Genomic DNA, 16,282 nt, shown 5'->3' on the forward strand with positions numbered 1-16,282 from the left:
TTGGGTACCTACTATATGTTGTATGATATACAGTGATGAACACAACACATGTGGCCTCTGTCTGCCTCTTTCACTAATAAGTTCTATGAGGGGAAGGGTCATGCCCATTTTTGCCAATCACTGTATCCTTAAGCTTATCATACTACCTGGTATATAGTAGGTAATCAATAAATAATTGTAGTGGTGGGGACTGTGTTTTGTTCATATCTCCATCTCCCTCAAGAGCCTAAAATAGTGCCTCATTCATAGAAGAGGTTGGATACATACTGTATGAGTGAGGTAGATAGCAATCCTGGACATTAAACTCTGAAAATGAAAGACTGAGACAATAAATGGCATAAGTTATGGGGGACAATCAGTGTGAGCTGGAGTGGCCTAGTGTTTCTCTTTAGCTGATCTTCCATTTGAATAATTAGAAAGGCTATTAAAGGAGAAAGGGAATATGGTGTTTTCACAGATATTCTGAATATCATCAACAGGAAGCTCCTAAAATGTAATTTTGAAATACTGATAACTACAGAATATAATCAGGAGAAGTCTATAGAAACCAGGTTTTGAGAGTGAGAAGTAAAAGGAGAAAAGTTTTTCTGAGTCTTTTGTTCACTTTTTCCAAGAGCAGTGACAGTCTTTTTTTTTGTCTTTTTTTTCAAGAGAAGGGGAACTTATCCATAAGCAAACAACATATAGAGCAAGCTTCAAGGAAATAAATTCCTGGCACATGTGAGGAAGGCAGTACATGTTTGTAGGATGAAAAAATCAGTACTAGCAGAGGACTAGGTCAGAGACTTTGTGGATCCAGGAGATGGCCCTTGGACTGGAGAGTCCCAGGTTCGATTCTGGTCAAGGGCATGTATATAGGTTGCAAACTCGATCCCTGGCCCAATCGGGGCACGTGTGGGCAGCAACCAATCGATGTGTCTCTCTCACATCGATGTTTCTCTCTCTCTGTTTCTCCCTCTCCCTCCCTCTCTCTCTAAAAGTCAATGGAAAAAATATCCTTGGGTGAGGATTAACAACAATAACAAAAAAGAGTGAAGTATGGAGGCATGGTCAGGAAAGCTTCAGGGAGTGAGCTCAGGTTAAGTCAAATGTAATTTCCCCAAAAGAATAACTTACGCTTGGTGACAAGGACATTCCTAACTCAGGACTTATCTTAGACAGAGAGGACATTCAGGAACCATACTTTCTGAATCAAAAGTTAGGGCACGCCCTGGCTGGGTAGCTCAGTTGATTAGAGCATCCTCCTGATATGCCAAGGTTTCATGTTTGATCCCAGGTCAGGACACATACAAGATGCAACCCAATGAATGCATAAATAAATGGAACAACAAATCAATGTTTTTCTCCCTCATATTCTCTCTCTCTCTCTCTCTCTCTCTCTCTCTCTCTCTCTCTGTCTCAAATCAGTCAAAAAAAAGTTAGAGCACATGATTAGTTAATAAATTAGATAATTTGAAAAACACTGACTTACATAGTTTGGGGTATATTAAACCTTATTCATTAAGTGAAATATGAATAGCATTCATTTTCTAATGGAAAATAAAATCTGCAGAAGAAATGTGTTTTGTTACTTGCCTGCAAACCCAAGCCCAAAGCTTTTGTGTGAATCACCAGAAATCCCAAACCCACTTATATATAAGAACAGTTCAAAGGTTTTGGGTGCCTTCTACATGCCAAACACATTCCATTCATCTGCTCATTGAGACCTCAGGGGCAGGCAAAATGACTTTAGCCAGAGGGTCAGAAAGTGTTCCCAAAAGGCCTGATTTTCTAGTTGGGCTATGGAAGCTTGTAAGGATTGGAAAGGTAAAGGTGTGTGGGCAATAGTATAAGCAAAGTCACAAGACTAGTTGGAGGGTGTCTAAATAAAGGAACACCCCAGAAGGTGTGAGGAATATATATATATATGCCTAATATGCAAATTGTCCCCTCAGGAGTTCGACCAGGAGTTCAATCGCTTGCTATGATGTGCACTGATCACCAGGGGGTGGCGTGAAATGAAGGAAGGCCCCAGCAGCCAGGAAAGGAAGGCCCCGGCTGGCAGCCAGAAGGCCCCAATTGGCCCTGATCACTGGCCAGGCCTAGGGACCTTACCCGTGCACGAATCCATGCACCAGGCCTCTAGTAGTATATAATTCACTTTGAAGTATAAGGGACAGGATGGACTAAGGGCTTGGGAATGCCAGAAAGAGGAAAGCTATGCTAAATCTGCTCAACAATGGAGACTTATAAAGGGTGTCACGCAAGAAGTAATTTTGATAGAAAACACAGGTTTATAATTAAAAATTGTAATTTTTTTATTGATTCATAAAATATACAGTATAGGGTTATGTATGGAATAGCATATTGGGTAAATGGCCTCCACGGCTTTGTTGGCACATACGCACTCTTTTGTTGAAATTTTCCATGACCGTTTTGCATAAATGTGGCTGAATTTCGTTGATACAGCGCTCAATTTCCTCCTTCAAGGTGTGGGTGGTCGTGGGCTTGTTGGCATAAACCTTAGACTTCAAAAAAACCCCAAAGAAAAAAGTCCAACGGCGTTAAATCGCATGATCTGGGCGGCCAATTCTGATCACCAAAATGGGAAATTACACAACCAGGAAATGACTCATGCAGTAATTGAATTGTTTCTCGGGCTGTATGGCATGTGGCACCGTCTTGTTGAAACCACATGTCGTCCACATCCATATCTTGCAATTTAGGCACAAAAAACTAGATTATCATGTCTCGATAGCGAGCACCATTAACTGTTATTGCCTGAGCAGCCGCATTTTCAAAGAAGAATGGTCCAATGATGCCTCCAGCCCAAAATCCGTACCAAACAGTGACACGTTGTGGATGCATTTGTTTCTCAACAATCACTCGTGGATTTTCTGAACCCCAAATGTGACAATTTTGTCGATTAACCAAGCCATCAAGATGAAAATGAGCCTCATGGAAATTCAGCCACATTTATGCAAAACAGTCATGGAAAATTTCAACAAAAGAGTGCGTATGTGCCAGCAAAGCCGTGGAGGCCATTTACCCAATATGCTATTCCATACATAACCCTATACTGTATACTTTATGAATCAATAAAAAATTTACAATTTTTAATTATAAACCTGTGTTTTCTATCAAAATTACTTCTTGTGTGAATTTTGGGACACCCTTTAGGCTATGATTCAGGAAGTGGCTATTGAAATCTTTCCAGTTGTCCCTGAGTTTGGGAAATTAACCCAAGTTTGCAGTTCCCTTGGACCAAACTTTTTTCTAGTACAGTAAAACCTTGCTATAAGAGACTAATTTGGATACAGTGATGTCAGTTAAAGCTAAAAGTCCATTACATAATAAAGGTTTTCTGAATGCATATGTTAAAATTTGTCTAATTATTTAGTTTACCTGTTTTTATTTATGTAGACACGTTTGTGTAATTAAAATTAAGTATGTGTGAAAAGTTCAATTTCACAGAAAAGTTTTCTATATGTATTACTATAATTTTAAGTTTATACTGAAGAGGTCTAGTAAATGCATATATTCACCAGTCACCCCAGTAAACAAATGCACATGGCTGGGGTGCGGCTTAGCAAACTTTGGCAGGCAGGCTTTAAAATTGCTACATGAAATCACACCATGAGACAACCAGCATGCAATGGGGTGTGATCACGTGATAATCATTCCCCAAACATTGTTTAAGAGTGGTGACTCTTGGATTTAAGTATGTAGACTATAGTTGTATATATGTAACTAGTGGCCTGGTGCACAAAACTCCTGCACATTAAAAGGAGATTAGAGGAAATATTTTAATATTGCTATTTGCCCTTTCTCTATAATAGAAGTGTTAGAGATGAAAGAAAATTAGTAAAATGTATATGAAAATCTTCCTCCTGTCAGAGTCTGGGGCATGCTGCGGGACCCAGAGTCAAGTCCCCGCCCACCCGTGGAGCCTCAAAATCGTAGGAGACCCAGACCCAGCTGGCCCCACCCCAATTGGGCAAGACCCAGACCCAGCTAGCCCCACCCTTGTCATACCCCGCCTGGTGGGGGGTGCAGCCTCAGGTCCTCTGGCCTGGTGCCAGGTGAGGGGCGCAGCCTTAGATCCCCCGTCAAGCCCTGCCGGGTGAGGGGCACAGCTTCAGGGCCCCCATCAAGCTCTGCAGGGTGGGGGGGCACAGCCTCAGGTCCCCCAGCCTGGTGCTGGGCAGGGGGCACAGCCTCAGGTTTCCCAGTGCACCCTCAGGTCCCCTGGCCTGGCACCAGGGTGGGCGGCACAGCCTAAGATCACCCAGCCTGGGCTGGGGCAGGAAGCGCTCCTTGAGGTCCCCCATCAAGCCCCGCCAGGTGGGGGACATGGCTTGAGGTCCCCCATCAAGTCCCACCGGGTTGGGGGTGCAGCCTCAAGGCCCCCGTCAAGCCCCACCTAGTGGGGGCACAGCCTCAGGTACCCCGTCAAGCCCCGCTGGGAGGGGGGTGCAGCCTCAGGTTCCCCGGGCCAGTGCCGGGTAGGGGCGCAGCCTCAGTTCCCCTGGCGCTGCGGTAGGGGACACAGCCTGAGGTCCCCCGGCCTGGGGTGGGGGGAGCAGCCTGAGGTCCCCCAGCCCAGCACCAAGGCGAGGGGAGTTCACCTTGAGGTCCCCCATCAAGCCCCGCCAGGGTGTGGGGCATGGCCTGAGGCCCCTGTCAAGTCCCACTGGCCAAAGGGGGGGGCACAGCCTCAGGTCCCTGCTGATTACTCATTAAGGCTCGTTAAGAGAACTCAGCCTCCGCTGTGGGTGCAGCCATCTTGTGTTACGGAAACTTCGCCTCCGCTGTGGGCACCACCATCTTTGTGATGGTGTGGTGGTCAATTTGCATATTCCCTCTGTATTAGATAGTATGCTTATGTCAGTTAAATTCTACAGTGTTTTTTCCAGCATATGGCCTATTCGCTAAAATTTGTTAAAAATAACAGTGGAAAAAATAACAGCGAATTAGCCCTGGCTGGTGTTTCTCAGTGATTAGAGTGTCAGCCCACACACAGAAGGGTCTTGGGTTTGATTCCCAGTCAAGGGCATGTACCATGGTTGCAGGTTCCATCCCTGGCCTGGTGGAGGCATGTGTTGGAGGCAGCCAATCAATATGTCGCACATTGATGTTTCTCCCTCTCCTTCTCCCTCTCCCTCCCTCCCTCCTTCCATTCTCTCTAGAAATCAATGGAAAAATATCCTCGGATGAGGATTAACAACAACAAGAATAAAAAACAGTGAAATAATAACAACAACAAAAAAATAGCCTGTTAACTTAATTATAAGCAAATCTTGGTTAAAAGCATTTTAAAATTAACAGGGTGTTAATTTTCACATATGAAATATAGACTGGAAATTTTGTCTGTTAAATCCAAAGTCCATTAAATCGAGGTCCACAAAATTGAGGGTTTACTATAGTGGGACCTGATTGATCATGGTTCTTTACAACTTTTTTTTTTTAAATATATTTTATTGATTTTTTACAGAGAGGAAGGGAGAGAGATAGAGAGTTAGAAACATCGATGAGAGAGAAACATCGATCAGCTGCCTCCTGCACATCTCCTACTGGGGATCACATATGAAATATAGACTGGAAATTTTGTCTGTTAAATCCAAAGTCCATTAAATCGAGGTCCACAAAATTGAGGGTTTACTATAGTGGGACCTGATTGATCATGGTTCTTTATCACCTCAGATTTTCACAGATCTGGATGAAGGTCAAAGAGCCATGACCATCCCTTTCCAACTTCTGGAGTCGGCTTTCCCCCTGGCTTCTGTTAATGGAATCTGATGAACAGAAGCCTATTTAAGGTCTTCAAAGTATTCAGACTTTGGGAATAATATTGAGAAATTTTGGCCTGGGAAAGAATATCCCCGTGCTTATGTAGATTCAGATCTGTGCTATAAAATATACCTTGTCATCTGCCCCCATTCTCCAAAGACACACACATTTTGGTGTAACTTTGACACTACCGTGTAGGTCATCAATATGCTTAGAATACAGTTAACCATTTGTTGAGGACTTACTATCTGCTGTGACCACACTGAGAAGCAAGTGTCATTCTCATTTTACACACGAGGAAACTAAAGTGTAAAGAATTGAAGTGACTCTCCCAAAGTCACATAGCTAGAGGGTGCAGAGGCAAAGCCAAATCCTTGTTTGACTCCAAAGCCCCATTTCTTTTTTTAAAATATGTTTTTATTTATTTTAGAGAGGAGAATGAAGAGGGAGAGATAGAAACATTGATGAGATGTAAACATTGATTGGCTGCCTCATGCACGCCCCCTAATGGGGATCAAACCCATAACCCAGGCATGTGCCCTGACTGGGAATCGAACCAGTGACTTCCTGGAGCATAGGACAATGCTCAACCACTGAGCCATAGCAGCCTGGCCAGAGACCAGTTTCTTTTCCTGCCACACCATACTGCCTATCTTGAAAATGATTAGTGTCGGTTTCTTCCTTTTGATAAGAAATGCTAAAGCCAGCCTACACAATAACAATTTCCAAGGAGAAAAGCTCTATAATCCCACACAATGTTTAACTTCCCTCATGATCAGGAAATTGTTCACTTATGTAATGAATATCCCTCCAAACAACATAGAAATTCATTTCCTCTTGACTGGGTTTTTCACTCAGGGCTGTCACTTGGCAGCTTTCCTGATATCAAAACAACCATCAAGACCCTATTCTTACACTCCAGGAGGTCTTGGACTTGTTGGCCTCTGCCTTCTGGTGTTCTCACTGGCTCCTTTGTACCACCACTGTTCCCCACCACCCCCACCCCAAGAGTGCTGAGTTGGGGAATGACACTTGAGAACATACTGGTTTATAATTACACACAGATGAGTAAAATTAACCACATGAGCTGCCTCTGAAATTACCTAGGAAGATGGAACCACTTTTCTCAACTTGTCTGTGTATTTCTTGGTTTTTACTTTGTTTCCATTCCTAAAGCTGTTGAATCATTTAGTTGAAGGGTGCATGTGTTACTCAGAGAAGTCCCTGCTCCCCCAAATTGTAGTATCCATTGTCTCTGAATTAATGTTCTGCATCTTAAACTCATTGGTCTCATCTTCTCGTTCTGGCTCCTTTTAGGGCTAAACCAAGAAACTAGTACAAATTCTGGGGTTAATGGCTAATCTTTGGCTAAATTAATTTCTCTTTCCATAAAATACTAGAGGCCCGGTGCACAAAATTCGTGCATGGGTGCGGTCTCTAGGCTTGGCCGGTGATCGAAGTGCGAGCGTCTGGCATGGAAGGGCAGGTCCCAGCTGACCTCTGGGCCCTGGGCAGCACATGGGCCCCGGCCCCCGCACAACCCCTCTGCCTGAGTCACGGTGCCAGATTCCCCATGTGGAGATATGGTGAGCGCAGGCCGGACGCCGCGGGGCCGGGATGCAGCGTGGGCCTCTGGGCCACCCAGGGGTGCCACACAGAAGCTGAGCAGGCAGCACGCTCTCTCCTGGCCAGCCTTGCAGACCGGCTCCTGTGCGAACCCATGGGGACCCAACCAGCTCCTGCGGTCCTGGTGGCTGTGGCCTGGCTCATCCAGAAGAGGCCATTTGGGTGCAGGGCAAGGTCCTCATGGGCATCCAGCACCTGAGCATGGGGACTTCCCCAGTGCATGAGCCCTGGCATCCTAGGGGAGGGTAGCAGGGGGAGTCAGAGCAAGCTTGGCAGGCAGACACCCTGCATTCTCACTGCATCTCCGTCCCCATCACCCCCACCCCCAGGTAGCTGGTGAGAGGTCACAGCCCCCTGCCTGGGTGCCATGGGAGGTTGGTCACTGCCACCCACCCCCAATTCCCCATCCCAGCCAAGGGCCTGGCCCCAATCGGGTGATCAGAGCCTGCTGGCCGCTGGTTGCTGTCTATAGGGTGATTGGTCAGAGCTGGGCACTCTGCCTGGCTCCCTCAGCACCTGGGGGCCAGGCAGTGACCCCACCCTCCTACTGCCACTGCTGGTTGCCATCTGCAGGGCAGTTGGCAAGGCGATCAGGTCCCTGCCCACACCCTGGTGCCGCCCGCTCACCTGCTCCACCATCCCGCCATGGTCCTACTCTCATTGGGGCCTATCAGGGCTGACAGCACCTCCACTGCCACCTGCTGCCAGTGCCACATCACGATGCCTGCCATGTTCCGCGCTGCTCCCTGGTAGTCAGTACACGTCTTAGCGAGTGTTTGAACTCCAAGTTGAACTCCCGATCAAGGGGACAATTTGTATATTAGGCTTTTATTATATAGGACTAGAGGCCCAGTGCACAAAACTCATGCACAAGGGGGCAGTCCCCCTCAGCCCAGCCTGCACCCTCTCCAATCCGGGACCCCTCGGGGGATGTCCGACTGCCGGTTTAGGCCCGATCCTGGGCATCAGGCCTAAACCGGCAGTTGGACATCACTCTCACAATTTGGGACAGCTGGCTCCTAACTGCTCACCTGCCTGCCTGACTGATTGCCCCTTACTGCCCCCCGCCAGCCTGGTCACCCCTAACTGCCCCCCACCATCCTGGTTGCCCCTTACTGCCCCCCTGCCAGTCTGGTCGCCCCCAACTGCCCCCCCCTCCTGGCCTGGTCCCCCCACACAGCCTACTGTTCAGTCATTTGGTCGTTCCTCACTAACCCCCCTGACGGCCTTGTCGCCCCACGCAGCCTGCTATTTGGTCATCTGTCCAGTTGTTTTGGTCGTGACGGTCCCTGGCTTTTTATATATTAGAATGCTTGTTTTTTAACCAAGGCATTTAGTGTCTTTAACCCAAGGGATAAGGTCTTCACAATTTCATCAGATATCCTTTGTGGGAGATGCTGATCCACTCTCTTGCATCCCATTGGGTAATTTCAGAAATAAATTCAAGTGAAAGACTTCAAGGAACATCTTCTCTTTATACTTTTGGTGTGACTGTTTTTCTCCTGAGTAATCCAACAGAACTTTGTCAAATATCACAGACTATGAAAGTGCTATTGAAGCCCTGACCAGTTTGGCTCAGTGGATAGAGTGTCGGACCGTGGACTGAAAGGTCCCAGGTTGATTCCAATCGAGGGTATGTACCTTGGTTGCAGGCTTGATCCCCAGTAGGGGGCATGCAGGAGGAAGCTGATCGATGTTTCTCTCTCATCAATGTTTCTAACTCTCTATCCCTCTCCCTTCCTCTCTGTAAAAAATCAATAAAAATATATTTTAAAAAGAAAACAAAAAGAAAGTGCTACTGGAGAAAAGGAGTTACCACTGAAATGCATGATTGCCTGCCACAATGCTTATACTCATTTGGCATCTAATTTCATATCTCATTATACTTTCTAATATCTGTTTAAAGGCATGTGAGTTTTCTCAGTGTGGTCTTCACAAGGCTATGTTTGCAAATAGAAAGTTCTTCAAAGGCCTCCAAGAAAGAGATTTGTGAAGTGGTAAGGGTGCCATGGGAATTCACAGATGACAGGAAAATAGGACCTGATGATTTTCCCTTGTACAGTGATTTTCTGCTTTGTGAAGTCGTGGAGAAATTAGGCCCAGAGCAGAAACCTGTAGGCAAGAGTTAAGGAGGAATTCCTGAGCTGCAATTTCCAGGAAACTGGTAAGTTGTGTGAGGTGGAGGGGGGTGATCAGATTACAGCTTCTGTATTGCTGTGCCTGATAACAGCCTGTTAATATTTTATCAGTGATCACCTCATAGCACGCAGCAAGCCACCACTTCCGGGGACTTCCTGTTTGAGTCTTCCCCCTCAACCCCCATTAAGATAACAGAATTTCTCATCAAAGTTAGGAGCCGCCTGGGAAGGGAGACCAGGCTGGGTGAAGGCCAGGCTTCAGCCAACTGAGGAGGAGCACAGGCACTTCCCAGCCTGGGGCCTCTATGTCCCAGTGGGCAGCTGAAGGCATGAAAAAAATGATCTGTCCATGGCCCTGGGCTGAATGGGAAGAAACTGTTGACTCTGCAAGGCCTCATTTGCCTTCCTTTACAACTGTGCCCTTTTCCCACACCTGTGTTTCTCCTCTGGTCCAGAGCCAAAAGGTCTCAGGTTACTTGGATGGTCACTATCTCTGCTGCCCCCAGCAATACCATAGACCTTCCCAAGAGAAGGAACTGAGGGAGAAGAGGCTGAGCCCCAGAGTCACTGTCTGCATTAGAGCTGTTTGGGGTTCTTGTGAGGTAAACTCAAAGGTGTTCTGGGTTGCCCTAACCGGTTTGGCTCAGTGGATAGAGCATTGGGCTGCAGACTCAAGGGTCCCAGGTTCGATTCCAGTCAAGGGCATGTACCTTGGTTGCGGGCACATCCCCAGTAGGGAGTGTGCAGGAGGCAACTGATCGATGTTTCTAACTCTCTATACCTCTCCCTTCCTCTCTGTAAAAAATCAATAAAATATATTTTAAAAAACTTTTAAAAAAAGGTGTTCTGGGTTAGTTGAGTAGAGTCCCCTTGTTTCTTCCTTAGCACTGCACCCTATCTATTTCCTATGGGCCTTCAGCTAGAGAAGCAGTTTCTTTTCATCATTCTTCCCCCAGAAGCTTAAGTAGTGCCAGGGCCTCATTTCATATTAATTGGGACTTGAGGGGACTTACATACCTTTTAAAACTAGCCCCTGACATCCCAATTTACGGCAATTTTCCCTTCTCACAGGACAGACTATATTGTGCCTTCAACCACACTTTGGTGTGCATGACTTATCTTTCTTTATTCACCTTTGTAGTCCTCAAAGCAGACATTGCCTGACACAGACTAGGAGTGCAGTTGGTGTGGGCTGGATGGCTAGAGAGTTGGTTGAATGGTTGTTTAACTGACTGGGTAAAGGTCTCACAGAAAGTTGGAAATTGCCTTCCCACCAAGAAGCCAGTTTTAGCTTCCACTACCCCATTAGTGATCACATAGCAGTGGGACACCAGGGCCCCGGGAGGGGGGGCATGAGTCACCATATTATCAGAGGAATGAGGGAGGGCAGAAACATCTCTCCTTGTGCAAGGGTCAGAGCCATGAGTCTGAAGCATAAACACAACAGCCTTCACTATCCCCTTGGTCTATGGCTAATCTAAATTACTTTATGATGAAAGGCAATGGGGTTAACTGAAAGCTATTCCACATGGACCCAGACTCAAAGGGATTTCTAGGAAATTATTTAGATCAAGGCTTTTATTGCTCAACCGGTTGCTCTTTGTTGGCTCTTCTCTGCTTTCCTTAGTTGAGGATGAATTTCTAACTCCTTCCATAGAACCTTCCCAAATTAAAAGGAGCAGGAAGAACACTTGAGATTTTGTTCCCTGCATATGTCATCAGTTTAGCTCAAGTAAATTCTTATTTTAAAAAAGGGGGGGGGGAGAAGAACCTCCAGGTCAGCCTTATCTTAAGATGAAGGGAAGGTTTGTGCTCTGTTTTCCTCAAAGGCCCTTAGATTACAGTAGCAGACAGGGGCAGGAGGGCTGCAGGAATCTAAAGAGCAACAGGTGTTCTTATCATAATCGCAGACCCTGTGGGAAGGGTTTCCAAGCTTATGTTCAGACTCTGACACTCTATGACTTTAGGGAAATTACCTCTCTCAGCCTCCATTTTATTTCCTGCAGAAGATCCATTTCATTGGGTTATTTAGAGCATGTAATAAATTGATGGATCTGAAAGTGTTTTGGTTGCCAGGTGGTGGGGCATTGGAGCCCATACCAAACTGGTGTCCACTCAGCATAGCAGAGTCAGCAAGACAACCCATCTTCTAACCTTCAGTGGCCCCAGTTGAGAGCACTTGGGTTCCCGGTTCCAGACCAGAGACATTACTTCTTATTAAACTTCTGTTCATCAAGCCCTCTCTCTCCACCTTTATTCCTGCCTGCTGCCATTCCTTCTAACTGGGCTTGGATGCTGGAGTCCTAGCCTCTGCACCAAAGATGGCTCACTTCAGGAGTGTAATGATAATAGTAGTGCCCATTATAACAGGTTCCTGTGTACTGAGGCCCACTAGGTCCAAGGGCTGGGTAAGCTGAATCTTGTAGGGCCCCATATGGTCAGTGTTGCCATAGTTAACATCTTCATTAGTTAGGCTTTGTTAATTCCAAAAGAAGTTGAAACAAAGCCAAATTGTTGGCTTCCCAAAATCCGATACCTCTAGAGTTAGGGTAATTGGAACTGAGATGTTGTGACTTATTCAAATATAAGCTTGGCATTTCCTCTGATGGGACAGTTAGCCAAGCCCAGGTTGGCCAGCTGGTATACTCAGTGAATTTGTCCTGCTCTCCCAGATCCCCCTCAGAGGAGACCAGGAGAGCCTATGTGTTCCCAATGTTACCTTGTTGGCCATAAGTTATTTTCCTCAGGCAGCTTGGGGACCACTGTCAGGCTCTTCCTATTGGCTGTGAACATTATTGAATCAGCAGAGTCCTATTTTGGGAGTCAGGAGACTGGAGCACTAAAACCATCTGTGTAACCCTAGGAAAATTTCTTTACTTATGTGGACCTTAGTTTCTCCATCTGGAAAATGGAGATTATCAGATCTATTTCACTTTCCTCACAATGGTTACTCAGAGAATGAAAGGAATAAACACATAGCAAATTTAGTAAATAACTTAAATGAAACAATTATTGTGAAAAGGAGGACCCCTGGGCAAGATGAAAAGATTAAAGTTTTCCTGGGGAGGAGGGGTTTTACTTTCATAATATCTTCATAAAAGTCTAGAATTTTGCTATCCAGCCAGAGGGAATAAAGGCCAGTTTCCATCTTACCCTCCCCTTAGCCCAATTCTCTCCATCACACCTGCCCTGTATGGGCCACTTTGAAAGAATAAAACAGTTATTCAATCAACAAATGTTTATTGATCATCTACTATTTGCCAAGCACTCTTACAGATAGTCTTTATCTGTAAGTCTGGAGGATACATAGATGTCTAAGATATGGCCCCTACCCTCCAAAAGTTTACAATGTACTTGTGAAATCAGATATACAAACATAAAAATATAACTATGCATCAAAATTGTGAATGATAAGCATCAAAGAAGTGAATTGTACATTGAAGGAGGGGAAGAAAGGGACGGAGTGGTCAGAAGAGGCTCAATGAAGGAGATGGTGCTGAGCAAGTGGTTCAAGCATGAGGAAAACTTGGCAAAAGGGATAGGGCTTTCCAGTTTGGAAGAACAGCTTCAACATAGGCAAGGAAGTGGAAAACATGCAAGGCATGCTAGATACAATGAATGGGCCCTTTCTGCCGGCACTGAGGTTTGGGGAGGTGTACTGGGGTTCTTCAGAAGTTTTGAGTAAAAATGCCTTTGGTTTATGACTCACACCTCCACCCCTACCCCAGGGGAAATGGAGCATTTTCAGGTCTTGGAGCTGGAACTGTCTGCTTGGGAACTATTCTGTACTTTCTCACCTCACCTGAAATCCCAGGCAGCAGCTCAGCTATCACTTAGATCAGGGTCCTAACACCTTGGGCCTGATTATTCTACGCTGAAGCCCTTGGATGCATTCTGGCAGCTCAGGACTATCTGGTAAACAATGCTGGGGGAATATGAAGGACAGCATGAGGCCCACCTTGTGCTGTGGTCTTTCAGTCTCTGTAGTGTGCTCTATGGTTAGACCCCCGAGGGTCTGATCTCAGCCTTTGGGCTGATTTTCTATTAGGTTTGAAGACTCTCTGGGAGGCTGACTCTCTCTGGCCCAATAGAAACATCTACTGGAGAAGCACACATGTCTACTTAGCTTCTTAGATATCAAAGTTCTTATTCTTTCTTGGGCACCAGTGTCAAGGAAAGATCTCTTTCACAGTCCCCCACAGCTCCCACACTCTCATCTTCCAGTCAAGGGCCATCTCTAGAAAAATTACTTTCCCATTTCTAAGGAAACCATTGTGTGGGGCCCTTAGCCTTGTTATTTAGCAGGAGGCCAGGTCAGGTGCCTCAGAGGGAGGCAGAAACTTCAGTGAAAGTTGGAGCTGCAGCTTCTGAGGCAGTTCCTCAATGGAGTAAGAGTCTGCTGCTGCCTGGAGTGGAGTTTTACTTCATATCTTCTCTCCTTGTTTTCCTCTAGCTGTGGGCTAGATCCCTAACCCACAAGTGTGAGGAAATTCTGGAATTTCTCTGGGCAGTGGCTCTGGTCTTTTGGGTCCTCAGCTACCTTCCTTCCCTGTCATCCTGCATCCAGTTGTTCTCTGTTCCCTCTGTACAGTGTGATGGCTCTATTTCTGTTCATGCACAAATCAGTCTGAACTCTGTAAGTCATAACAAGAGTGGGATGGACTCTCCAGGGCCCATTAGTGGCCAGTCAGTTTATTTGGAGGGAAGCTTGAGGAGGAGGATTTGAACCATCTTCATAAAAGCCACCACTCTTTCTTTCCTCAACCCCCAGCAATGAGCTGAGAGTCAACCTCAGCCAGAGGGTCAGTCCGTGGGATGCGATCAGTGGGTTTATGAATGGATTGCCAGGTAAACCAAAAGGCAGATTGGATCTGTGGAGTCTGGCCTAGAGTAAGGGGTGGATTTGGAGTTGAGAGTTGGGGGATTCAGGGTGTAGGGTTGGGAACTAAGGTGAAGGAAACAGAAAGACTGGCTTGGTAAGCATATTGACAGTTCAACCTGGACACTGTCACACCAGCATTCATTTTTGCATTCTCTTGATCCCATGGCCAAAGTCAGTCTATCCTCAGCACCACCTTCTGACATGATCCAGCAGCAATGTCTCTCACCTGTGGTCCTGTGGGGGGGCTGTCCACTGTTTTTTACAGACCCAGCCACCACCACCCCCAGCTCTAGCCCCTGGTTCTTCACACATACCCTGTCAGGCTGTAGGAGTTAAACTCATTCTTGACTTTGGGCGGTTGACCAGATGTTGGAGAGCTCCTAGTGGCGAGGGGCTGGGCCTGGTAGGCATCATAGTAGTTGGGGCGATTTCCCTGGGGTGAGCAGGAAAAGGAGAGGATGACTCCAGCTACCAGGGAAAACAGGGAGGAAATAATGCCCAAGTAAAGGGCCTCTCCGATTTCAAATTTCATGCTGTCAGGCACCAGTGGGGAGTAGAAGTCCCGCAAGATCCCATGAAGATTCCAAGCAACAGGGATGAAGCTCAGGAGGCCTCCAAGGATGAAGAAGACTCCACCCACTATCGCCACTCTGTCCTTGGCTCGGGAATCCTGGCAGAAGACTGTGCATCTCATGCCCACCACAGAGATAATGCAGGCCAACGAGGAGATTACACTGGACGTCACCATCATGGCCTGGGCAGCCTGGATGTCAGGGGGCAGGCCTAGAAGAGTGCTGTAGATGTCACACTGGGTGATGCCTGTGCTGTGTGTGGCACACTCCATCCAGAGGCCCTTGGAGAAGCCGACTGCCGTCACAATGCTAGCACCGACATAAGAACTTGTTCGCCAGCTGGGGAGCAGCATGGCCACCAGGGTGCCTAACAGTCCCAGAAGGCCCAGGATATAGCCTATAAGTTGGATGCCAAGAGAGGCCATGGCAGACCTCTCAATAGAAGTGTCTTCAGGGCTTGCCTTCTTGTGTTCTGGCTGCAGCTCTTGCTCCTTGGATCCCAGCCTCTATTTCCTAATTTCAGAGAGTCTCTGCTATGCTGACTTCTCTTCTCCTTACAAGTGTCTGTGGGTGGCCACAATCAGGCTCAAGAAGGCATCTAGAAGACCTAAAAAAAAATCCATAAACCAGATTAAATATTGACCAGAAGCTTATGAGAAACCAGAAAATACCGGGTGCCTTTTGAACTTTGTTATCTTTAGAAATAACACACGAGAAAGGAAAAAAAAACTGAAAGTGGAGCCAAAATGTCATCACCTCCTGCGTAGGCACATGCCTTAGGTTGGCAGCCAGACAGAATTAGGGGCCAGACAGGTGGCCACTTTCGAGAAGGTGATGATGGCAGTGGCAGTTGTGGTGGCTGTGTTAACTCCACGTTAGGCTGTTGGCTGGCGTGGTTCTGTCTCCAAGGCCTTCTGTTTAACACATTGCCCAGCAACAGTGACACAGGGCCCCTCAATTGCAGACTGAGGCCAAACTCCAGGAGACTGGACCAGGAATAACAGGTCCTAAGATATAGCCTTGGACTCCAAGTTATTAGAGGCCTCTTGAATCTTCAAGGGCCTAGAAAGCAGTGGTTTAGCTCTGGGTCATCCTGCCCATGGTGAAAATCTACTCCAGGGCAGGTTGGGGCAGGCAACAAAGTCTTTTGTCTATACTTTGAGAGTTCAGGTTCTCTAGGACCTGCCCAAATCCTCCTCCACAGGATAGCCTAAAGCCTGCATATATAATACACCCAGACATTTTCCATCTGATTTCCTAATAGATGGCCACATCAGCCCTAGACCTCTCAGATG

The 16,282-nt window shown here is 46.6% G+C and overlaps 1 protein-coding gene across 1 annotated transcript; it reads right to left on the minus strand.

Annotated features, from left to right (window-relative positions):
- Positions 1–14,449: 14,449 nt before the first annotated feature.
- Positions 14,450–15,588, minus strand: CLDN2 (claudin 2). The gene has a single exon (XM_023758776.1). It carries the CDS (start codon positions 15,410–15,412, stop codon positions 14,720–14,722), a length of 693 nt encoding a protein of 230 aa, XP_023614544.1. The 5' UTR covers positions 15,413–15,588; the 3' UTR covers positions 14,450–14,719.
- Positions 15,589–16,282: the final 694 nt, after the last annotated feature.

The sequence above is a fragment of the Myotis lucifugus genome, unplaced genomic scaffold (genome assembly GCF_000147115.1).
Source record: "Myotis lucifugus unplaced genomic scaffold, Myoluc2.0 scaffold_2, whole genome shotgun sequence".
NCBI lineage: Eukaryota > Metazoa > Chordata > Mammalia > Chiroptera > Vespertilionidae > Myotis > Myotis lucifugus.

Coding starts and splice junctions, on each gene's coding strand:
- CLDN2 (XM_023758776.1), bottom strand. CDS start 15,412: ATGGCCTCTCTTGGCATCCAACTTATAGGCTATATCCTGGGCCTTCTG.